General features: G+C 49.2%; 2 protein-coding genes across 2 annotated transcripts in view; one reads left to right on the top strand and one right to left on the bottom strand.

Moving 5' to 3' along the window:
• Window positions 1-25272, bottom strand: part of LOC105709190 (polycystin-1-like protein 1) — a 103370-nt gene that overhangs the window by 57200 nt on the left and 20898 nt on the right. The window contains 9 exon segments of the mRNA XM_064372007.1: window positions 6952-7063; window positions 9147-9267; window positions 10591-10733; window positions 13164-13241; window positions 14335-14511; window positions 17314-17682; window positions 19610-19770; window positions 22744-22886; window positions 22888-22966. Coding sequence (XP_064228077.1) covers window positions 6952-7063; window positions 9147-9267; window positions 10591-10733; window positions 13164-13241; window positions 14335-14511; window positions 17314-17682; window positions 19610-19770; window positions 22744-22886; window positions 22888-22966 — 1383 coding nt within the window.
• Window positions 989-5437, top strand: LOC110567963 (RNA-binding protein MEX3D-like). Its single transcript, XM_021669325.2, is given in 6 exon segments — window positions 989-1008; window positions 3178-3361; window positions 3363-4640; window positions 4642-4827; window positions 4830-5250; window positions 5388-5437. Coding segments are annotated over 6 exon segments (2139 nt in total).

Genomic DNA, 25272 nt, shown 5'->3' with positions numbered 1-25272 from the left:
CAGCAGAAGGGGCGGGGGGGGGGGGGGAGAATAAAAATTAGTGCAGAAATGAATGAAATAGAGAATAAAAAACAACAACAACAAAAAGTGAAGGCAAAAGCTGGTTCTTTGAAAACATCAACAAAAGGACAAATCTTTAGCTAGACTGACAGACAAAAATAAGAGAGAGAAAAAGAGAAGACTTAAATTACTAAAGTCAGGAATGAAACTGATATCTCTACTGTCCATATAGAAATAAAAAGGATGATAAGAGAACACCATAAAAAATTGTATGCCAAAAAAATAGGGAATGTAGATGAAATGGAAAATTCCTAGAAAAAAAAAAAACTACTGAAACTGACTCAATAAGAAATAGGAAATCTGAATAGTAAAGATACTGAATTAGTCATTTTAAAATTTCCACAAGGAAAATGCCAGGCCCAGATAACTTCACTGGTAAATGTTTATAGAAGAATTACTCCCATCCTTCACAAAATCTTCCAAATACAGGACTGCAGGGGAAGCTAGGTGCGGTAGCACACACCTGTTATCCCAGCACTTTGGGAGGCCAAGGTGGGAGGATTGCTTGAGCCCAGGAGTTTGAGAACAGCCTGGGCAACATGATGAGACGTTGTCTCTAAAAAAATAAAAAATTAGCTGGACACGGTGACATATGCCTGTAGCCCCAACTACTTGGGAGTTTGAGGTGGAAGGATCCATGAGCCTGGGAGGTCGAGGCTGCAGTGAGCTATGATCATGCCACTGTACTCCAATCTAGGCAACAGAGACCTTGTCTCAAAGCAAACAAACAAACAAAGAAAAACAAAAACAAAGGAACACTTCCAAATTGATTAGGGCCAGTATTATTTTGATACCAAAACCAAAGACAACACAAGAAAAGAAAGAAAACTACAGGCCAATACCTTTTATGAAACAGACACAAAAATCCTCAATAAAGTACTAGACAGCAAATCCAGCACACAGAAGAAGGTTTATACATCATGACCAAATGGAATTTATTCCCGGACTGTAAGAGTGATTCAACATTTGAAAATCAATCGGTTTTATATAACTTGTGTCTTAGTTTGTTTGTGCTATTATAATAAAATACCTGAGACTGGGTAATATATAAAGAACAGACATTTATTTTCACAGTTTTGGAGGATGGTAAGTCTAAGATCAAGACACCAGTAGGTTCAGTGTCTACTGAGATTGCTCTCTGCTTCCAAGGTGGCACCTGCTGCTGCCTCCTCCAGAGGGGAGGAAGGCTGTGGCCTCACATGACAGAAGGGACAGAACGATAAAAGGGGGCCTATATAGTTCCCTCCAGCCATTTTATAAGGTAACTAATTTCATTTATGAGAACAGAACCCTTATGGCCTAATCACCTCCTATAGGTATCACCTCTTACTACTATTGCATTAAAGTTTCAATATGAATTTTAGAGAGGACACACACATCCTAACCATAACCAATTAACAGACTAAAGGACAAAAAACATATAATCATCTCCGTAGACATAGGAAATGCGTTTAACAAAATCCAATACTTTTTTTTTTTGTAATAAAACACACACACAACAAACTGGGAATGGATGAGAACATACTCAATCTGATAGCGGTTGTCTGTGAAAGACCTCTAATAGTTATACTAAGTGGTGTATAACTATAACTAATAGTTATACTAAGTGGTGAAAGACTGAATGCTTCCTCCTTAAAACTGAGAAGAAGATCAGGATTTCCATGCTTGCCATTTCTGTTCGGCATTAAACTGGTGGTTCTAGTCAGGAGAATTAGGCAAGAAAAAGAAATAGAAGGCATCCAGATTAGAAAGAAAGAAGCAAAGCTATTTCTAGTGACAGCTGACATGATCTTACATAGAGAAAATCTCAAGAAATTCGGTAAAAAACTATTAACACTAACAAACACAATCAGCAGAGTTACAGGATACAGGATACTCCCCAAACCGGTGTACAGACTTGCCAAATCCCTATGAAAATCTCGGCTGGGTTTTGTTTTGTTTTTCTATCCCCTTCAGCAGGTGTCTGCAGCCCTAGCCTGCCCAAGCCAGAGCAAGGCTGGAAAGGCTGGCCAGCACCAGAGCCATCGTGCCATGCTTGTGCTGCTTGTTTTTACAGAAATTGACAGGCTGATTCTAAAACTCATATGGAAATATGAGAGGCCTGAAATAGCCAACCTTGTAAAAAGAAGAACAAAGCTAGTGGGTTCAGGCTTTTCAGTTTCTAAATTTACTACAAAACTGTAATAATCAAGACAGCATAGTACTGGTATGAGGAGAGACATTTAGACTAATGGAATAGAATTGAGAATTAAGAAATAAACCTTTTAATTAGGTTATCAATAATAAAAATACAGATAACCTACATAAAAATGGGTAAAGTAGTAAGTAGACATTTCTCTAAGGAAAATATACAAAGCACATGAAAAGATGCTCAACCTCATCAATCACTAGAGAGACACAAATCCAAACCTTAATGAGACACCACTTCATACTAACTAGAACAGCTGTGAACAAAAAGACAATAACCAGCGTTGGTTAGGATATTAAGAAACTGGAACCCTCATACATAACTAGTGGGAATATAAAATGGTACAGCTGCTATGGAAAACAGTTTGGTAGTTACCATATGACACAGTGATTCCACTCCTAGTTACCTACCCAAGGAAAACGAAATCACACACTCACATAAAAACTTGCACATAAATGTTTATAGCAGTATGATTCATTATAGCCAAAAAAGTGAAAACAACCCACATGTTCATCAACTAATGAATAAACAAAATACAGTATGTTCATACAATAAAATATTATTCAGCAATAAAAAAGAATGAAGTACTGATATACTTTACTACATAGATGAAACTCAAAAACATCCATATGCTAAGTGAAAAAAGACATTTAAGATCATGTGCTGTATCATCTCATTTACATGAAATTTTCAGAATCAGCAAACCTGTAGATATGAAATAGATCTGTGGTTGTCTGGGGCGGGTAGGAGGAAGCTGGGTGGCAGGTAAAGGGAGTCACTGCTAATAAGTCAAGGTTTTCATGGGAAGATGAAAATCGTCTAAAACTAGCTAGTGGAGAAGGTTGCATAATTCAATAAATTATTAAAACCTAGGAACTGCATACTTTAAATGGATGGACTAGATGGAATGTAAATGATATCTTAAAAAGTTGTTTTGGGGGCGGGGCCGCGGGAGCCGCCGGAGCCGCCGCAGCCGCCGAGCCGCAGTCAGAGTCGCCCCCGCCCACCCCGCCCGGCTCCCCGCGCCCACCCCCCGCCGCTGGATGCAGGCGGCCGGCGGCCCAGCTTTCAGAGGCGGAGGGCGGCGCGGGCGGCGGCGGCGCGGGCGGCGGCGGCGGGGGCGGTGAGGGAGGACCCCGGCCCCGACCCCGTACTCGCGCCCCCGCCCGAGGGCGCCCGGGAGGCCGCGCCCGCGCCCCGGCCGCCGCCCGAGCCCGACGACGCGGCCGCCGCGCTGCGCCTGTCCCTGGACCAGCTGTCGGCGCTCGGGCTGGGGGGCGCGGGCAACACGGACGAGGAGGGGGCGGCCGGGGACGGCGCGGGGGCTGCGGGGGGCGCGGACGGCGGGACGGCTCCGGAGCCCGCGCTCCCCGACGGGCCCGAGGCCGGCGCGCCCGCGACCCTGGCCCCCACTGTGGCCGCGTCGGTGGCCCCCGGGTCGCTGCCGCTGCTGAACCCCAGCACGAGCCCCCCACACACACCGCCCCGGCCGTCGCCCCGCGACGTGTTCGCCGGCTTCGCGCCCCACCCCGCGGCCCTGGCCGAGCAGATGAGCGTGATCGGCAGCCGCAAGAAGAGCGTCAACATGACCGAGTGCGTCCCGGTGCCCTGCTCCGAGCACTTCGCCGAGATCGTGGGTCGCCAGGGTTGCAAGATCAAGGCCCTGCGGGCCAAGACAAACACCTACATCAAGACCCCGGTGCGGGGCGAGGAGCCGGTCTTCATCGTGACGGGCCGAAAGGAGGACGTGGAGATGGCCAAGCGTGAGATCCTGTCGGCGGCGGAGCACTTCTCCATCATCCGCGCCACGCGCAGCAAGGCCGGGGGTCTGCCCGGCACTGCCCAGGGCCCGCCCAACCTCCTGGGACAGACCACCATCCAGGTGCGCGTGCCCTACCGAGTGGTGGGGCTGGTGATGGGGCCCAAGGGCGCCACCATCAAGCGCATCCAGCAGCGGACGCACACCTACATCGTGACGCCCGACTGCGACAATGAGCCGGTGTTCGCGGTCACCGGGATGCCCGAAAACGTGGACAGCGCGCGCGAGGAGATCGAGGCTCACATCACGCTGCGCACCGGCGCCTTCACCGACGCGGTCCCTGACAGCGACTTCCACGCCAACGGCACCGATGTCTGCCTGGACCTGCTCGGGGCGGCCGCCAGCCTCTGGGCCAAGACCCCCAACCCCGGACGACGGCCGCCCACGGCCACGGCCGGCCTCCGCGGGGACACGGCCCTGGGCGCCCCCAGCGCCCCCGAGGCCTTCTACGCGGGCAGTCGCGGGGGTACCCCTGTCCCGGACCCGGGCCCCGCCAGCCCCTACAGCAGCTCCGGCAACCCGGGCTTCACCTTCGGCGCGGAGGATGCGGGCGCCGCGGTGGGGACTGCCGCCCCCCGAGGACTGCGACTTCGGCTTCGACCTCCTGGCGCTGGACCTGACCGTGCCCGCCGCGGCTACCATCTGGGCGCCCTTCGAGCGCGCAGCCCCCCTGCCCGGCTTCAGCGGCTGCTCCACCGTCAACGGGGCCCCGGGACCGACTGCCGCCAGCGCCCGGCGCAGCAGTGGGGCGGCGACCCACCCCCCCGCCACTCGCCCACGCTGCCCGAGCCCGGCGGCCTCCGCCTGGAGCTCCCGCTGTCCCGCCGGGGCGCCCCGGACCCGGTGGGCGCGCTGTCCTGGCGGCCCCCGCAGGGGCCCCTGTCCTTCCCTGGTGGCGCCGCCTTCTCCACGGCCACCTCGCTGCCCGGCAGCCCCGCCGCCTCCTCCTGCCCCCCGCTGGACTCCGGTGCCGCCTCCGAGAACAGCCGCAAGCCCCCTTCGGCGTCCTCCGCGCCGGCCCCAGCCCTGGCACGGGAGTGCGTGGTATGCGCGGAGGGCGACGTGATGGCCGCGCTGGTGCCCTGCGGCTACAACCGCTTCTGCATGGACTGCGCCGTCCGCATCTGCGGCAAGAGCGAGCCCGAGTGTCCCGCCTGCCGCACGCCGGCCACGCAGGCCATTCATATCTTTTCCTAGAGCGCGCACCTGCACGCGGCCACCTGCGGGGCTGGCCTGAGAGGGGCGGGGCCGGCGGGAGGGGGGCGGGGCCTGGGCGGAGGGCGGCAGGTGTTCACAGATGAGCTTTAACTACCGTCCCAGGCGTGGAGACCGAGACCCCGCAGCCCGGCGGCGCCCCAGCCCTTCCGTAACAGTATTGAGTGGTCAGGTTACAATAAACCAGAGAGAAAAGGTCCGCTTGCACTTTTGTTTTCCCTTTTTTTTTTTTTTTTTAAAGACACCCCTACCCTCCAGGGTGATCTTTAAAAAAAAAACAAAAAACAAAAAACACGATTTTTACAGCACTCAGTGTTTTCCTTTTGTCCGAAACCGTTTTCTGATTTGACTGTTTTCTCGCCGGCTGGTCTCAGCCTGCACGGAAGTTTCCAGAGGAGGAGGGTGACGTTTTTACTCCCTTTTTGGGGCTAACCATTTATGCTTTTGTACATGAACCGTGCGCGGCCGGAGGGGCGCGGGGCGGGGCGGGGGGCGAGAGGCGTTCCAATCAAAAGTTTCTAACTTTGTTAATTATTAATCCCATTTCTACTGCCGTTTCTGTTGTCATTTCTTAAATTAAAAATTTTTTTTTTTTTACTTTTTATCTCTTGTGTATATGTAGGAATTTATAGGGAAATATGTACTTTATGGAATAAATTTTAAGAACTAAAATATATTTTATTTTAAATAAAGTAATGGACCTTTAATCTTACACAGCTAAATTACTGATTATATATTTGCTGAGCTGATTTAAGGGTTAAAAAAATTGTATCAAGAGTTTTATTTTTTGACTTCAAAGCCTTAATAAAGCCTCTTTTCTACATGTGAAAAAAAAAGTTGGTTTTTCTTTTTTATTTATTTTTATTGCATTTTAGGTTTTGGGGTACATGTGAAGAACATGCAAGATTGTTGCATAGGTGCATATGTGGTAGTGTGATTTGTTGCCTTCCTCCCCTTCGCCTATATGTGGCATTTCTCCCCATGCTATCTCTCCCCAACTCCCCACCCACCGCTGTCCCTCCCCTATTTCCCCCCAACAGGCCCCAGTGTGTAGTGCTCCCCTCCCTGTGTCCATGTGTTCTCATTGTTCGACACCCGCCTATGAGTGAGAACATGTGGTGTTTGATTTTGTGTTCTTGTGTCAGTTGTTGTTTTTTAAAAAGAAGAAAGTAAGGTCGAGTGCAGTGGCTCACATCTGTAATCCCAGCACTTTGGAAGGCTGAAGCGGGTGCATCACGAGGTCAGGAATTTGAGACCAGCCTGACCAACATGACGAAACCCCATCTCTATTAAAAATACAAAAATTGGCCAGGTGTGGTGGCATGCACCTGTAATCCCAGCTACTCAGGGTACTGAGGCAAGAGAATCGCTTGAACCTGGGAGGCAGAGGTTGCAGTGAGCCAAGATTGCACCACTGCACTCCAGCCTGGGCGACAGAGTGAGACTCTGTCTCAAAAAAAAGAAGAAAGTGGCTTTATAGGCTCTGAAGGACCTGCAAATACGAGTTAGCAGGACAGCAGTGATAGCACCAGAACTTTTTTCTTTGCTCCATCTTGAGAAGATGAGTTTCTGACATGTTTTTGACAACTGTTAACAACTCGAGGGAGAGCCAACTCTGGAAGAAATACAAACAATGTCTAGGATGTCTGCGTGGCATTGTGTTACTCACAGGTCCTCGCCCAGACAGTCATTTCCATGGTAGCGGGGCAGCACAGTCACCACCACAGTGCACGGCTGGACCTTGGAGCCTTCGCCATCTGTGATTTCAGTGGAAACCGTGACTGTGAAGGAACATGTCAGAAGAGGGTCATCTTGGATGTGTAGGTTACAGAGATGCTTCTTCACATGCAGACAGCATCTCCTGGATGACTAAAACTGTGACAAGTGATGAAAAAGGGGCCAGGCTCCAGGCCACAGGGAGCCCAGGGAGTAAAATACAAACTCTGCAATGGACTGTCAAGGCTTGGGGTTATATTTTGACCAGTTCCTAAATGATAAATAGAAACTTAACAGGCCTAGAAAAACGGTGAAGAAGAATTCTGACAGAGGGGACTCTTTCATTAAAAGACCTAAGACCTGCTTGGGGGACCCAGGAATTCCTTCATGTAACAGGGGTGCAGGGCTGTGGTGAAGAGACCTGCAGATCAGGCTCAGGGTGCAGGTGATGGCCAGATGGTGAGGGCCACAGGTACCATCATGGGAACCACACAGAAATATTGATGCCCAGGTGTGCCCTATGTATCTTCATAACAACGTTCTCAACCTGAAACCCAATGCCAAGGACCGGGGTTTAATTTTGGAGATTAGTGCTTCTCAGGATGTGGTCTATGGACACTTGTAGCCCAATCGCCAGGAATCTTGTCTACAAGCAAATTCTGGGCTCCATCTTCTCCCCACATTAGGTGGGCCCTGGAGGCAGTAATTTTAACAAATACTCTTAACAGATAAGGTTGGTCCTATGCATGGACAGAAAATCCAAGAGAAGGAGCAGTTTTTAAGCAAGACTCCATTTACTCGGACAAGCTGAGTCTGTGCCATACTCACTCATGCAAAAGATGGGACAAGAAAAAGTATATATTAAGTTTTTACTATATTGTATTTATTTTGTGTCTGTTTACTCCCTTATAAATCTTGAGTTCAAGTATTCATAGGAATTGATTGTACTGATACTGATAATTACAAACAAATACCATGCTTGTGAATGATTTTTGTAACATCACTAACCCTGATACTGCTCTGGGACTGTGACCTAAATTTGGTCTGTAAATTTATGTTCAGAAATCCTTACTTCCAACACAGAGCTGAGGCTGTGGCCCAAGGTTCTTCTATTGGGATGTTTGCCCAGCCTCGGTCTCACATAACCCTGTGTGCAGCTTGACTTCAAGAAAACTCAAGAACAAAGGGAGTACAAAGTCACTGTGATACAAAGCAGAGCATGATTATGAAGATCTCAAAATGCCTTCTCAGAAGTTTTGCTCAATATAACTGGCTTGTATCTAGAAGATGCAAGTGTTTCTAACTGGAGATGACAGGCAAGGTTTCATGAAGAAGGCATTTCAGCTTGGCTAAAAGGAGAGGTGAAAAACAAATCAGGTGAATGAACTGGTTCAGACTTTAGCCTTTAATAATCTTATCAACCCAAATCAAAGAAACTTCTAGATCAGTGACTCTCAACCTTGCCTGCACATTAGAATGCTCCAGAGGTTGAAAAAGTAAAACAGAAACTTAAAAAGTCACCACCAGCGAGATTTTTATTTAACCAGCCTGGGGTGGTGCATGTCAAGATACCTTCCTAAATGGCTGCATGTCTCTTAGGCTCAGTTGAAACCAGTTCCAAGGGACTGGTTTAGAAGTAACCATGACCTCAGGAACAGGGTCACAGCAGAAAGCTGGCAACACTGTGGGATCATTTTGTGTTGAGGTTATATTACTAACATGCTAACTCAACACTCATTTACCCCACATTTTGTTCCTTAGGGGACTACCTTGATTTGATTTCATCCATAACAAATGCAAGATTCACCAGATATGACATATTTCATTCATAAATAAGAAATGTCCTGATTTAAATATTTAACTTATATATGAAAAAACATCCTCTGGCATTTTATCATTTGCAGTATATTTCAGGTAAAATTTAAGGTATGAAAAACTGATTTAATTTGTTGATATTATTAATGTTCTTTGTACACTAAAAGGTAGATAACCAACCTAAAGTGAAAAGCATTAGGCTGATCAAGGTCAATAAACACTTTTATTTTCTAGACACAGTTTAAATGATTTTTAGTTTTTGAAAACCAGGAAAAAAAGCTTTAGAATTCTAGGTCAGCACAGCAAGTGACCCCAGCTGGCACCACGGCTTACCTTTGTAATTGTCCAAGCGCTCACCAGCTGGCAACACAAAATAATACTGGGTGTCTCTCCCATGGTACAACATGTGTTTAGAGGTGTTTCCTATCTGGTAACCAAATTTATAATGGAAGTCCTATGATCCAGTCCATGGGGAGCAAAAAATAGTATAAATGAACATGTGAATGACATCCCAATACACACACACACACACACACACACACACACACACACACACCCCTGCAGCCTTCATTGTGCCCAAGGATGTTCTTTAGAGCCAGGAAGAGGGTAAGTGACAGGTAAGCAGCATTCCCTCTTGCATAGCCCACGTGACAGACCTCCCTGCGCCCTGCAGTGCTCTCTGTTCCCCAAGGCCAAAGGGTTTCTCGAACAACCCCGAGATTCCTCACCAGTGTCTGTGTCCTCTCCTTGCCCAGGAACCTCCCCACAGTCACAAATCAGACTGTCATGGCCTCCTCAGGGTGAAGGGTCCCGGCTGCCCCTCAGCTTCCCCACCGCTAGGCACTACACAGCAAGAGGAGCAGGAGGGAGGGGTGGGCGTGCCTCAAGTGAAGGCCAAGATCTGGCCCCACTGGAGGACAAGGGTGCGGCTTCCTAGAAAAGGGGTCAGGCAGAAAGGCAGGGAGGCCAGTGTCCTGGCTAAGAGGATGGAGAGGGCAGTGTCAGGGTCACTGACAAGTGACAGGTCCTGCCCTGCCTCCCCACCACCTGAGGCATTCATCTTTTTTTTTTTTTTTTGAGATGGAGTCTCACTCTGTCACCCAGGCTGGAGGGCAGTGGCACAATCTCAGCTCTCTGCAACCTCTACTTCCTGAGTTCAAGCTATTCTCCTGCCTCAGCCTCCCAAGTAGCTGGGATCACAGGTGCCCGCTACCATACCCAGCTAATTTTTGTATTTTTAGTAGAGATAGGGTTTCACCATGTTGGCCAGGCTGATTGGCTTTCATCTTTTTAAATCCATCCTCTCATTTCACCCTCAGAAGACCCTGAGCAACAAAATCACAGTGTTCTTCTCCATGGCCCAGATGAAGAGCGAGGGTAAGTCTGGGTTAGAGATGCGCCCTGGGAGGGAAAGGGCCATGCTCCTCACTTTGGGTCACATGCCTACCTTCTTCTCACGGGCAGCATTAACAGAGGCCCCTGCTCTAACAAGGCTGTGGAGCAGTGGATGCCCTGCCATGTTTCCTAGTGAGCAGGCCCTTGTCTCTTCGTGAAATTCTGAACCTTCTCAACTAGGGGGCCACTTTGCACTCCTCTCATTAGTGGCTGGGGAAGCCCACTTATGCCTAACCAACTTTCCAACATTCAACTGCAGGCCGAATTCCTTCACAGGTGGGAAGGACATCACTGTCCATTCCTACAGCACCCATGACTGCTGTGACTGCCAGGTGCCACTGTCTTGGGTCTCTCAGGACAGACATGGGGGTTGCCCACATACCGGTTTTCCTGACATGCAGAAGACACTGAAGACGGTATGTGCCTCCAGACCATGGTGGGGCTGCACCTGGCAGGCCATGTCCTGTGGAGCCGGGTTGACTGTCAAGTACAGCTGAGCTTTACCCAGTAAGCCAAGCTTTGAAGCTAAAGGGAAAGATCAAGCAGGGGTTTCACCCATGACGGAGAATTACAGCAGCGTAGGATTAATTTTTTATAGATAAACCTTATAGCAGGGGTTCTGAACGTAGGGTCCCCAGACCAGCAGCCTCAGCCTCACCTGGGAATTTGTCAGAAATGCAGATTCTTGAACCCTACCCAGACCTGCTGACTCAGAAAGTGAGACTCATTGATAGTTTTTGCACACACTAGGGGATTCTGAACTGCTGGGGTTTGAGAACCACTGCCTATAGCATTCAGTAATATAACAAACACTCAGTGGGTGGGGCAGGCACTATCCTAGGCCCTGGGGAGACAAAATTGACTCCCTACCTGGGAGCCACATGGCAACCACCCAGACAGAAACCAAAGCCTAAGGGGGAGATGATGCTAACAGACCCATCACCCAGCAAAGCACACTTTCTCCATTCCCCTGGATTCCCTCAAAACCTCGGACATATACATACATAAGTACAGCTTAGTTGACTGTATAGCACTGATACAGTTTTATATTTATTTTATTAACTATATTAATATTGTAACTATTTTCCATGTTGACATATAGCATCCAAAATCACTGTTGTAAATAGCTGCACAAGATGCCATGGAACAGATATACCCTAACATGCATAACTGTTATCCCCAACAATTACACATTTTGTTTATTTTCTATTTTCTGTTATTATCGATCACCCCGTAATGATTATTCTCATACACATAGTTTTTTTAATGTTTAATGTATTTTTCTTGAGATGGATTGTAGAAATGGAATTTACATGTCAAATGGTTTAAAACCTTGATGGTCATTATCCTCATCATAACAGCAGGTACCATCTATCCAGCCTCTGCTACACACCAGGTGCCCTGCTAGACACTGTTCCCGTACTATCCTACTTAACAGTCACAACAACCACGGAAGACAGATCTTATAAGAAAAGCAAAATCTAAGAGAAAAGGGTGATGAATTCTGTCTGGCTGACCAGGGAAATCTCAATAATGGAAGACACATTTGAGTGAGCAGTGTTGGGGTATCAGTCTTATACTGGGCTTAGGAAGGGATGTGGGGAAAAGAATGGGCATTCCAGCCAAAATAACCACAGGGAAAGACAGAGTCACGAGGGGGTCTGGTGTGATCTGAAGAGCATGGGAAGAGAGGGCAGCAGTCAGTGAGGGTGTGCAAGGCCAAGGGAGAGGAGGCCAACAGGAGACCTGGAGCCTGACTGCACCACCTGGCAGCCAGCCAAGGACACTGACCAGGCCCGCGGGCCATGGAGACGCTCTCAGGTGTCTCCTGCAGCAGCAAGGAATATGATCCAGCTAAGAGAACTTTCTTTACACTTGCCACTAGGCAAATTTCAGAGGCAAAAGAAACAGATCCAGCCAAAGGGCAAAAGGCATTTGTTGAAACAAAAGCAAAAGCTGCCCATCTCGAACCCAAAGCAGGGACCCAGGGCTAGTTGTTAAATGCTAAATGTGGAAAGGGCAGGCTGATGTTTACAGAAACTGTGAGAATCAAGATGACCCTCAGGGATCTCACTGAGCTCAGCCCAGCCAGTTCTCAGGAGAAAGTGAACCTCGTGTTTCCCACTTGCATGACACAAGAGTTCACACAGAATGCAAGTGTGCAAATTTCTGATGGGTTTCAATTAATGCAAAACTGTGGACCTTGAACCAAACCTATCTGCAAATAAAAGTTGTTGGCCGGGTGTGGTGGCTCATGGCTATAATTCCAGCACTTTGGGAGGCCAAGATGGACAGATGGACAGCTCACCTGAGGTCAGGAGTTGATCAGCCTGGCCAACATGGTGAACCCCTGTCTCTGCTAAAAGTACAAAAAAGTAGCTGGGCGTGGTGGCAGGTGCCTGTAATCCCAGCTACTCAGGAGGCTGAGGCAGGAGAATTGCTTGAACCTGAGAGGCGGAGAGTGCAGTGAGCTGAGATTGCACCTGGGCAACAGAGCGAGACTCGGTCTCAAAACAAAAAAATGTTGAGTCCGCTGTGCTGCTCATATGGAATGAAAACCTCTAGAAATGGGGGAAATGTCTAGAAGTTCTCCGAAATGATGATCTCAGATTGAGAGAGGCATGGAAATGCAAGGAGGAATGCGGAGCAAGGGGAAGGGAGGCCTGTGGGTGAATTTCAGTGAACATCAGCGGCACAAGACAAGCATTAACACCTTTCTAGGGTTTAAATAGAGAGAGGGAGAGAGATTATGGACAGATTTGCAGGGAAGGAATCAACTTGTCCAGTTGTGTAGCATTAACAAGATTTATATGTAACTTTTTAAAAAGGCAACTGCTTGTTCAGCCTTTACCCTCAAGTAGACCTGCACCCAATTCCTCAGGAAGAGTAAACTCACAGAGACACGGCAGGCCTCCTTCCCATCCTCTCATAAATCCCACTGACAATGTAACATACCCACAGACGCCTGCAGGACGTACGTCTCTCCACTGTTCAGAGAGTATGGCTTGATTGTCACCGTCTGTTCTGTAATACCTGCAGGAAAGATGTGGCTGCATGGAAGTGACACTCAGTGGACTCAGAGACAGAGGTCAGATGGTGTCCTTGGGAATGGGCTCCCCCCTCCCCCAGAGGTGAAGGTAACATAGGTGCTAGTGAAACATGCCACTCCTGCTTGGAAAGGCTGTTAGTTTGTTGGTTACCGCCTTCTATAAAGAGCCTCTCCTGCCCAGCAGAAGCAATACTGAGGATGTTCCATGCATCCCTGGCTCAGAAATGGCACTAATGTCCCATGCAATAAGACAATTCTGGTAAGATCTTATTTTGCTTGTTTATAATTATGTTCATGTTTAATTTGGCAACTTTATAAATCACACTATGAAGTATGATTAAGGAATTTCAAAGCTATTTTGAAGTCTGCAAAATGCTGGTCATGGACAGTTTTTAATCTGGGTGTAACTGCTGACCATGACTGGGTGACTTCCTTAGCAGGGAGGGGCTGACCCCACACCAGTCACCCTGAAGAAAGGAGAGATGCCAAATACAAGAGTGACGATCTAAACACAGATGGTACAATTTCACAACAGTACTTCCTGAAGTGCTTTAAGGGAAGGGTGAAGGGGAAATTATCTAAAAATAGTGTGAAATCCAGGTCCTCCCCAAGAGGTTTATAGGGATGACACATCACACGTATTACTACGAAAGGCGGCAATCCCACAAATTGAGCAAAACCAGCATGTCTGGGCTGGGAAAATCTATTAGAAATTCAATTGCTCTTCAGGAGCAGCTTCGTTTTGATCAATTCATGCAAATTCTGTCTGCCCTACAAAAGTCTGTCACGGAAAGGCTGTGCACACCACGGTGTCTGCGCACACAACGTGCATCGGTTGGAGGCGCCTGTCTTCCCCTGTGGTGTGCACACGGGGAGCTCCTGGTAGCAACAGATGCTAACTTTACTTTTGGTAGAAGAGCCTCAGGCCATAGTCCATAGAGGAACAAGCACAAGTAGAACAGGTACACAGTTCTAAACACTTATCTAGTAAAATGAAAAGTTCAGAAGAAATTGAGGGCTGAGATCTAACAGCTTCAGAAACACTGCAATTGCAGGGTCGAAAGAGAGCATTCACACCTGAGCTTGAGTAGCCTTGGAAAACTGCTCTTCCCAGCAGGGCCTTGGGCCAGTCAATCATGAAGACAGGCTTGGCTCTGCCCGCAGACAGGGAGGGGTCCATCAGGTTATCCCCATCTCCAGGGCTCTCCTTGGCACTCAGGCTAGGTCCTGATCCTGGAAAGCTGGTGTCATTTGCTGGGAAGATAAACCAAGCCAATAGATGTTAAAGAAAAATAGTCATGATGATCTTAAAGCATTAGTGATTCAATGCTGACATTATTTGTACCATTGCTGGATACTGCATATCTAATATAACGTCTTCAGCAGCTAAACATAGTCAAGAGATAGACTTTGTTATCATATAATTAGTGGTCCAATGGCATCTTCCCTCCCTCCCTCCCTTCCTCCCTCCCTCCCTTCCTTTCTTCCTTCCACAAATTTATTATGGTCTAAGAAGTCCAGGTACTAGTCTAGGAACAGGGGACACAGCGTGAACCAGATCAATGGTGTCCTTGCTATCTGGAGTTTAATAGTGAGGCAGTCAGAAAAATAAATGAGAAAACACATAAGTAAATAACACAAAGTCAGGTAATGAAGGAAAGCAAAGTGGAGTTGCAGGAAGAGAGAGGGGTGGGGAAGGGGAGTCCTTTTGAGAGGGAGGTCAGGGAGGTCCTCTCTGAAGACCAAGACTGGAAGGAGCTCTTTGAAGGTCTGAAGGAAGGAGCTTCCAGGTTGAGTAAAACCAAAATGCCATGGGAATGATCTTCCCTGGTGATTGGAGGGAGGCAGGAAGAAAGGGCAGGAGGAGGAAAAGCGTGGCTGGAGGCATTGCCAGGGGTCACATCATGCTTGGCGCACAGACATGGGCTTCTGTCCTAAGTGCCCTGGGAAGCCACTGCGGGGACCTGTCATGAGAGTGACAACTGCCTGGTTTGTGGTGAAAAGAGTCCTTCAGCTGGACTGTGGTGAGGTGACTGCAGGCAGCAAGCAGAGAAGTAGCCAGGGTGGAGGAAGGGCTACTGCATGGTCTAGGCAAGACGAAGCCGCTGCGCTTCATTTAGGCTAAGGAGGCTCTTTAAAACTTGAAACCAAGGTCACCAAAGCAAGATATAGTAATAAAACACAGACGTTGAGGGGTCAGATTACTCCTGTAAGGAAGAATAACTTTGTAAATGCAATACACAGGCAGATCTATTTCTCATTCATTCAGTCCTATTGATGAAGCACCTACTGTGAGTGTGAATGGGAGCCTCTACAACAGATCTGCGTGTGTATTGTGAAGATTTTTAAATGTTTTCAATGTATGATGTTTTGATACTGAAAAACAAAGTGAAACAAAAGTCTTCTGGCTAAGGAGAGAGTGCTCTGACGGCTTCTCCTGGGGCTGGGGCTAGCCAACTCTTAGAGACCACAAAAGGCCCAGCCTGCAATGTGTCTTTGATTCACAAACTGACAAATCCAGAACCACCTCTGACAAATTATCCTGGGCAACTAGAGACCACCCTTAGGCCCAGGATCTGCTGAAATTAAACTAGCTGATTCTAAACTATTCACCCAGCCCTGCCTTGGCCTTGCCTTTCCTTCCCATGGAAACCCCAAGAAAGACCTTGGCCTAAGTGCTCCCCTTGCTCCTGTCTGCTGCCTCCTGACCTCCCTGTGGCTTCCCCACGTGGCCCTGTGTGGCCTGCCATGCCTCTTGTCTCTAGGATCTGGGAGCATCTTCTTTGTTTTTCTCTCCCCTGACTGACCATCTCCTCCAAGAACAGCATAACACACAGGAAAGAATGTGGGAAGGGCTGGAGAGGCCGAGGAGTTGGAGGCAGCTGAGGAGGACTGCTGTAGGAAACACTGCTGCCAATCAAATCGTTCATTCATTATCCATTATTCCCTTGAGAGATAAATCATCCACTCATCAGCCATTTATCCATTCATCCAACAAATAAATCACTTACCTACTCATTTGACAGATAAATCACTCACTAGACATCCGTCTCTTCCCTACACAGATAAATCAGTCACTCACTGATCATCCATCTGTTCATTCAATAGGTGAATAAGTCATTCGCTGATCATCAATTCATTCTACAATGTGCTCACTGAGTGCCAATGTGCCAGGGACTGTGATCTATCCTGGCACACAGCATAAGCTGGCCATGGAAGCTTTCCTGAAAGACTCAGAGCAGAAGACACAGAAGCACAGACACTGAGAATAACTCAGTGAGTAAGACGAGGCCAAGGCTCACATGTGGCTTTCTGCCTCCACACCCAGCATCCCATCCTCTCTTCAAGCAAGTCTTTTACCGTCCTTTTAGAGAAGACGTCTTGCTCTTTTCCTTTAGAAGGAGAGAAATGGACATAAGAATGTCCTGCTGCAAATGTCACTTCCTGTCCCCTCAGCCCTCCTCTCCCAGAAGCTAAGGAGCTCACAGCAGTCCCTCCAGCCAGACAAGCCACATCTGGGAGGCCAGAAGCACAGTGGCATTGATAAGAGCATGCATTAGAGCGCCATCACCCAAGAGTAAGCAGCAAAATCAAACGGGGTCACCAGCTGGGGACAGTGACAGAGAGACAGGTGCCAGGCTAGAGCTTTTCTCACCATTACCTTTTCTCTCCATTTTTTAAGTACCAGAATGGTTTCTGTCCACCTGAAACCCAAGGATAAAGTGAAGCAGTTGATGCCAGGGCGGGGGAGAAGGATGAGGAAGCCCGAGTGGAACAAATGGCTACTGTAGCACAGACACTGCATACACGGGACCTCACTGACCTCACTGCAGCCTCAGAAACTGCTGTGGCTTTGTCATTTTCCCAGTCCAGAGATGAGGAATCCGAAACTCATGATTACTGCACAGTCAGCAAGTGGTAGGTGTGGACCTGGCACTCTCTGACTTAAAGGCCCATGTTGATGTGATCTCACACCTTACCACCAGATTCACTGCTTCCAAAGGTAACTTTGGTGCCCAGACAAGGGGGAGGACATGCAGGAACAGTGGCACTTACCAGAGAGGTGAGGGTCAGGGCTGAGGGTGGGCTGACTTCTCTCCGAGGGGTCAGTCATCAGGGATCCCTTGCTCTGTGGCCCTGGCTCTGGGTCTAGCAAACCTTCCTCTGGAGCCTTCCCTGGGACTGCAGAGTCCCCCACAGCAGGAATCCAGTAGACTCCAGTCATGGGCTCTGTGGGGGTTCCCCTTGGGGCTGAAGGGGCAGGCTGGCTAAGGGTCATGGGTGAAGCTTCCCGTGAGAATGGTGTGGTTGTGGCATCAGGATCTGCAGTGCTGGGCTCAGTGGACAGCAGGTTTGACTGTGATGATATCGAAACGGCACCGAGTCCCAGTGAGCCCAGCAGCCCCACTACTCTGCAGAAGGGAACTTAAGCAAACATTTGGCAGTGTTAGAATTTTGTAGCAAAAATATAAAACATTTGCTTAAAAAAGTCTACAGACTATAAAAGGATGCTCTGTTTTCAACAAATCTGTTGTGAATTTGAAAACCTACACTTAAGAGACTGAGGGCACAGAATGTGGTGTTGGCGTGTTCTGTGTTGGTGTGTTGGCCAACAGCAGGAAACACACATATGGAAGTAGAAGGTAGGTTTCACAGTGATTGCACCTGGCGTTTGCTCTTCCAAGTCAGGGGGTGGGGTCTGCTGAATCCTATGCATTCCCAGGCTTGGCTTATTCATGGTTGTTCTATAAACAACTTGGGGTGCATAGGGTTTCTCTTAATCCTCACTCCCTTGTCCGTCAGTAAGTGATATGGTTTGGATGTTCTGCCCCTCCAGGTCTCATGTTGAAACATAATCCCCAGTGTTGGAGGGGAGTCTGGTGGGAGGTGCTTAGGTCATGGGGGCGGATCCCTCACCAATGACTCCTTAGTGCCCTCCTTGCTGTAATGAGTGAGCTCTTGCTCTGAGTTCGTAGGAGATTTAAAGGAGCTTGGCATCTGCTCTGCCGCCTCGCTCCCTCTCTCACCATGTGATGCGTCGGCTCCCTTTTGCACTCCTCTATGAGTAAAAGCTTCCTGGAGCCTCATCAGAGGCAGATGCTAGCAGCATGCTTCCTGTACAGTCTGCAGAACCATAAGCCAAAGTAAACCACTTTTCTTTATAAACTACCCAGCCCAGGTATTCCTTTATAGCAGTGCAAGAAGGGACGAATACAGCAAGTAGCTAGTATAACAGTTTTCAAAACTGCTGTTAGAATTTATGATGAAGGATCAAGAGCAAAGAAAAAAATGCCACGAGCATATAAATGACCTCTCAATAAAGTAAACTTTTCCTTGCAATCATGGGAGAGCCCAATTTTTTGAGACACATCCATCTAAGGGCCATGATTCACTTTGCTGAAAGTCTAACCACTGGATGTGTTTTCCCTGCAGGTTCCTCTCATCTATTCAGCATGGACTCTGATTCAGAAAAACTCAATTTACCTAAAAGAATTTGGAATGCCTCTCTTGCCAAGAAGGGCACAATCACCCTATATGTCTTCATGTCCCTGTAGCCGCTGAGGCCAGCTGTACCCACAGCTCTACTTGTGGAAGCTTTGTATGGCCTCATGGAGGGGATCTTTAAGAAACGTGAAGGTCAGCCGGGGCTTGGCACCAGCTCTGTTGTAGGAGCTGGCTCTCCAGCTCAGAAATAAAGCTCCTCTGCTTGCCATTGAGAGCCACCTCTCTGATCACAAATAACGCCAGGTGAGAACTCAGTCTCATGACTGGTTCAAACCTTTGTGTCCTGCAGTACCCAGTGTCCTTCACCAGTGCCCGGCACGCTCCACACATTCCATCTAGCCCTGACACCACTCTGTGAAGTTGTAAGGTCTTCATCTTTCACTCAAGAAAATTAAATCTTGAGCTGCTTAAAGCCACCAGCTGGTACTGTGGAATCAAGGACTGGAACCTTCCGCCCTGGTTCCTCTGCTCGTTCCTCACCGTGCAGCTGCCCCAAAAGACAGGTGAGGGGGTGAGGGACACAGCCCTCTGGGCAGTGCATCACATCTCAGGTCCTTCCGAATGTGGCTTTAGCTCAATAAAACTGCCTACACGGATGTTGGGCGCAGCCTCCCATATCACGCTGAGGTCAGAGGCAGCCCTCGAGTGTGTCACCTCTTCTGCCGGTGCCTCGCAAGTGTTCACACGGATTGTAGAGGCAAGAGGGCTGGGGAAGCACGACGGACCCTTCACCAGGCAGATCAGACACACTGGGTTACGCCAATTGTATTTTGAAACATTTTAGAAATCTTACAATAACCCTGAGTTTTTTACTCAGACAATGAAATAAAGCCATCAGTCTTTTTACCTTCTATCCTATTCTTATCTGTTGCATTGACTAAAAAGAGATCCCAGGAATAAGACAGCTTTGACATTTCACCACAGTCCTCACATACAGCTTGAAGAGAGAGTTCGTCATTCCGGTTGACAAAGGTGTCTTTAAAGCTGACCCAGGAGATCTGGAGGAATCTGAAACATATACCTTGGCTTCAGATCTTAGGAAAATAATGTGCGGGTTATTTGGTCACATTAATTCGTGTCAGGCATATTTAAATCACCCTACTTTGGATCTTTATTAAGGGAACTGAATAGCAATGTCACAGCACATATGACAGCACATACGGAGTGGCCAACACTGTGCCACGCTCAACACTAGCGTGATCTGCTTGAACATCCATGAGATCCAGTGAGGCAAGCACACCGCCACTCTACAGAGTTCAGAGAGGCTGCGCAGCCTGTCCGAGTCACACAGCAGTGAGGGCAGAGCCAGGCCCGGCCAAGGTCCCTCTGTCTCCAAGCCTGGGCTCCGGCTCAGCTCTCCACACTAGAGCAGCTGCCACCACGTGGCTTCTCCTCACTGCCCCACCTCAGGGCTGGCTTCCACCAGCCGCAAACCCATCCCCTCCTGAACCCTCCCTGTGGCCATCCACCTTTGCCATTCCCACACGGCCTCAGATGCTCACACAGAAAGAAGTCTCCACTGCCTTGCCCCGCCTCCTCCCTGCGCAGGGTTGTGGGTGATGGGCAACACACATCCCACACCCACAGGCTGGTGCCCACTTCCTTTGGGCCTGCTTTCCATGGCTGCCTGCTTGCAAGCTCTCCAGCCTCTTTGCTGACCCAGCACTTTCTAGAGTGCACTTTTATGGTTTTTCACGATATCACAGGGGTGGGTTGGGATTTCACAGATTTATTTCCTGTGGGACTCAGGGAGGCTTTAAAAGGCCAGGTTGGGGCCGGGCATGGTGGCTCATGCCTATAATCCCAGCACTTTGGGAGGCCGAGGTGGGCGGATCACCTGAGGTAGGGAGTTCGAGATCAGCCTGACCAACATGGAGAAACCCCATCTCTACTAAAAATACAAAATTAGCCGGGCGTGGTGGCGCATGCCTGAAATCCAAGCTACTGGGGAAGCTGAGGCAGAAGAATCGCTTAAACCCAGGAGGCAGAGGTTGCGGTGAGCCGAGATCGTGCCATTGCACTCCAGCCTGGACAACAAGAGCAAAACTCTGTCTCAAAAAAAAAAAAAAAGACCAGGTTGGTAGACATTCCGGGGTATGCATGGCACCTGGTGTCTCCCATGCGAACATCCCATGAGTCTCAGACCACGGCCTCAGCATGTGGCTCCCAGCACAAGGGCTGAGGGGCCATGGTGGGAGAGGCCACACAGCATCCTTGCCTGGCACTGGGCCCAGGCGCTCTGTGTGTGTGAAAGGGCCCATCCATGTGTGTGCAGAGTGGGATGACAGAGGTGCAGATGGACACGGGCAAAGAGAGGTCCCTCCAGCCCCAGACCTCCTGGGGACATCATCCACACAGGTCCGGACCTTCCCGACAGGATCAAAAGAGGTTCACCCGACAGTGTTGGCATATATCGAAAGAATTTTTTTTTTTTTAAGATGGAGTCTTGCTCTGTCACCCAGGCTGGAATGCAGTGGCACGATCTTGGCTAACTGCAACATCCGCCTCCTGGGTTCAAGTGATTCTTCTGCCTCAGCCTCCCAAGTAGCTGGGACCACAGGAGAATGCCACTACACCCGGCTAATTTTTGTATTATTAGAAGAGACAGGGTTTCACCATGTTGGCCAGGATGGTCTGGATCTCTTGACCTCGTGATCCACCTGCCTCGGCCTCCCAAAGTGCGGAGATTACAGACGTGAGCCACCGTGCCTGGCAGAAATAATATTTTAAAATAATTTCTGTAATTATCTCATGAGTGGCAGAAGTGTATAATACGTTACATTTTTGGATTAAAAGTATTTAATTTGTGAAATTTAATGATTTAAGTTGTGCCCAATTGTTGTAGACTTGTACCTGGCATTTCTTCACTTTTAATACGTACCCAAAGCCTCAAATAACAGTCAGTGGTCTGGGCCTGTGGGGACCCCTGGGCAGTGCTGTGTGACCTTGGGGTCCACCATGGCATGGCCCACTCTTATCTACTGAGCCTTGTCTTCATGGCTCTAATCTTGAAACCCTGAATTCCAGTCTGGGGCATGACCTTCCAAGCAGTCTTTCTGATCTCTGAGGACAGCAGATTTTCTTCCTTCTCCAGGAAGCCTTCCCAAGCCACCCAGCCCACAAATAGGACCATAGTAACTGCCCAGGCCCCTTGCCCCTACCGTTCATGATGGAAGCAACTCAGCCTGCCTGGGGTCTTCCACGTGACATGTAGGGCTATGGGCAGAGGGTCAGTCCCAGCACTGCTTCCTGGGTGGGTGCCAGCTTGCAGCCCCCACGGGAGAGTGGCCAAAGCAGGTGCGCCTGGGCTCCTGCTCCATCCCTGCTGCTCACTTACATAATGATCCAACCCCTTAGAGGGGAGGCTGGGAAAGAGCTGCAACCCATGCCCACCTCGGCACTTGGCTTGGTCCTGGTAACCTGTGTTTGGTGTCTGGGGGCTGCACTTCACCCATGGGTGCTATTCTGGCCTCAGCGCTACAGGGGTTCTGGGTTTGGGACACAGCACTTCTTTGCCCCTGCACCTTTCACAGTCTCAGACATCACGACTGGGCCCACACTGCTGTCCCCTCAGCCCTGTGATGGCTGGAAGGCCTGGGCAGAGGCCCTGAAACCCCTGGCTGGGAACTTTATGGCTTTGCCTCCTGGCTTTAGCCCCAAGCCCCAGGACAGTCCCCGATCTTTTGGACAGATGCTGTGATGGGAGGGTTCCCACTGAAGTTCCACTTGGAACCCCCTGCTCTTCCAGCTTTAGCCAGTGTGCTTGGCTGTCAGATGCTGCCCAGACATCAGCCCGGGAACGGGGATCGCTTCCGCAGCAGCTTTCTGAACAGCCCTCTCCTCCTTCTTTGCAGTGAGAATCCCACATGGCCAAACTCCAAACTTCTTGCTGTGCACAGCAGATTCCTTTCACAGATGCTAGCACCAGGTGGGAGCAGACACTTGTGAGCTGAGCTGTGCTGAATGCAGGGCAGGTGGTACCTGAAGGCTGAGTCAGGATGGAGGGACAGGAACACCCGGGCCTCAGAAGAGTTCTGGCCACTACTGGAGACCCTCAGCATCACAAGGAACTGATCACAGCTGTCACTGAGCCACTGTGCCTCAAAGGAAACAGTGGGAGCCCCCGGCATCTAGTTGGTGTGCAGTGGAGGGGCTGAAGCAGGGATGTCCTGGGGAGCTGGCGGTGGTGCATTCCCAGTGATACCTGTTGGAGAAGTCATCGGAGTGGCTGAGGGGAGCATCGGGCAGAGTCAGGACCACCCTGTGTCACTGTATGGATTTTTCCCGGGTGAGGGGGACCGTAGAGGACATGTGGCTAGAGATTGGCTTCCCACATTTTCTCCTGTAAGTAAGGTGGGAGGTGGCAAAGGGGCATCAGCACCACCATCTGGGGTGGGCTCAGGCCCCTCCTGACTCATGGAGGCTGACTCCAGGCAGCCTTATTTCTGGCCACCCCAGGCTTCCTACCCCTTCTCTGTGCACAGTGACCTCCTCTGCTCACATCACTGCCACCTCCCAAGTCACACAGCTGTGCTGCCCTCAAGTATTTCCCAAACACTGCACCCTACCCTCATGACAGCTCCATGTGACAGACAAGAATGCCACGTGAGCCCAAGTTTAGGAAGAAAATACATTTGGGAGGCCTCAGAGAGCTTCCCAGTAGCACAGCTAGTGAGGGGTCTGTGAGACGAACTTCAGGCATCTCTCCTCCCAGTCTCACAGTGTTTCTGCAATATAACAAATGTCACACCCAGCGAAATAAACATGGCTGCTCCAACCAGGTCAAGCGGGAAGACAACGTCATCCCCAACTTTGAACTGGTCTTACTCTAGCAGGGACGCACATTCAAACATGCAGTTCCAGTAGGGAGGAAATGCTGCCATGGAAATGTTTGTGGCTAGGAAGGCCTGGCCCCATCCTGCAGCCATAAGCCCTTTTCAGAGGTGCCACCTAAATCTGAACTGCTATTGATCTTTTAAAGGCATTTCCCTGTCTGGTGTGCAGGCACCTCATTCTAGACCTCTCTGTTTCCAGAGCCTGCATAGAGAGGCACTGTGATGACTCAGGAACCACCCCGCTCAGCAGGAGCACTGCTTCCGGCTCACGGGCTGTGCAGAACAACTGCCCCTGGGATCTGGCTGGAATATCCTGTACTCCCAGGGAGGAAATTCAGCTCATTTCAGCAGCCACATACAGAGCTCTTGTTTTCGGGCATCGTGCTGGGTGCTAGAACATGGGGATGTGAAGATGAGAAAGATACAGCCTCTGTCTCCTTAGGTTGGGTGCAGGGAAGGCTGCAGCCAGCTGAGGGCTTTTCCAGAGCATGTGCATGGATCAAATTGGTGAATCCAAGCAGCCTTTGCATCCTCTCAACTCAAGAAACACCAAATCCTACATTTGTAATACAGCAAATATGTGTGATCACAGAGGTTGGGAAAACAGAGCAATTCATCTATTGCTTTTTAAGTAAATATTCCCTGACTAGTTACCATGTGCCAGGCATAGGGAACGTGTCAAATAAGAGCCCTGCCCTCCAGAGCTTAGATCACTCAGTTAACAGTGACCACAGTAAGTGAGGAAAGGCTGGATGTCAGGGGTGACTACTGTAAAGAAAGAGGCCATCAGATCAGGGCAGGATCTGTCATTTTGGAGTCTCAGGGTGGGCCTCACTGGGATGGGAATATTTGAGCAGTGAGTAAAAGGAAGGGGATGATGGCAGACATTTGGTGAACTGAGTGACGAGCTGCAGAAGGAACCCTTGCTGTAAAGAGCTGAGAGAGACGCAAGCTGGGTAAGTCCAAGGAGGGGCAGGAAGGCCCGTTTGCAGTGAGCTGTGGAGGTAGGAAGGGACAGCTGAAGCTGCAGTGGGTCAGGGGAGGTCACGTCAGCCTCATCGGCAGTGTGAGGACTTTGGCTTTTACTCTTGAGTGAAAAGGGGGCGCTAGAGGGTCGAGCTGTAACTAAGGTCTTCTGACTGTTTTTAAAAGAATCTGTCTCCAAAAGGAGGGAGGGTGGGAAACAGGTGAGGAATGAGAAATTACCTAATGGGTACAATGTACAGCAATGATTGCATTAAAAGTCTAGACTTTAACACTAAAAATTCAGGTAACGGTTACATTAAAAGTCTAGACTTTAACACCACAATATATCCATGTAACAAAACTGCACTCACATCCCCTAAATCAAAAAGAATAAAAACCAATACTACTAGAAAAAGAACCCATCCCTGCCTTGGAGACAGGGCTGCAGGAGAGGATGGCAGTGTGAAGACTGGCCAGGAGATCTTAGGGAGATGAGCCCAAGCCCCTGGCAGCTCAAACCAGGATGTACGGGGGGTGGGGGAGGTGGTGGGAAACTCATGTTTAAGGGAGGGCCAAAAAAAAAAAAAAAAAGAAGAAGAAGTAAAAGATGCTGCTAAAAATTTTTGGATGTGTTGGCTCATGCCTGTAATCCCAGCACTTTGGGAGGCCGAAGCGGGCAGATCATTTCAGGTCAGGAGTTTAAAACTAG

The sequence above is a fragment of the Aotus nancymaae genome, unplaced genomic scaffold (genome assembly GCF_030222135.1).
Source record: "Aotus nancymaae isolate 86718 unplaced genomic scaffold, 86718_ANA_hifiasm-v0.15.2.pri h1tg000260l, whole genome shotgun sequence".
In the NCBI taxonomy this organism is placed as follows: domain Eukaryota; kingdom Metazoa; phylum Chordata; class Mammalia; order Primates; family Aotidae; genus Aotus; species Aotus nancymaae.
The sequence above is the reverse complement of the archived record's forward strand: the minus strand, read 5'-3'. Positions and strand labels throughout refer to the sequence as shown.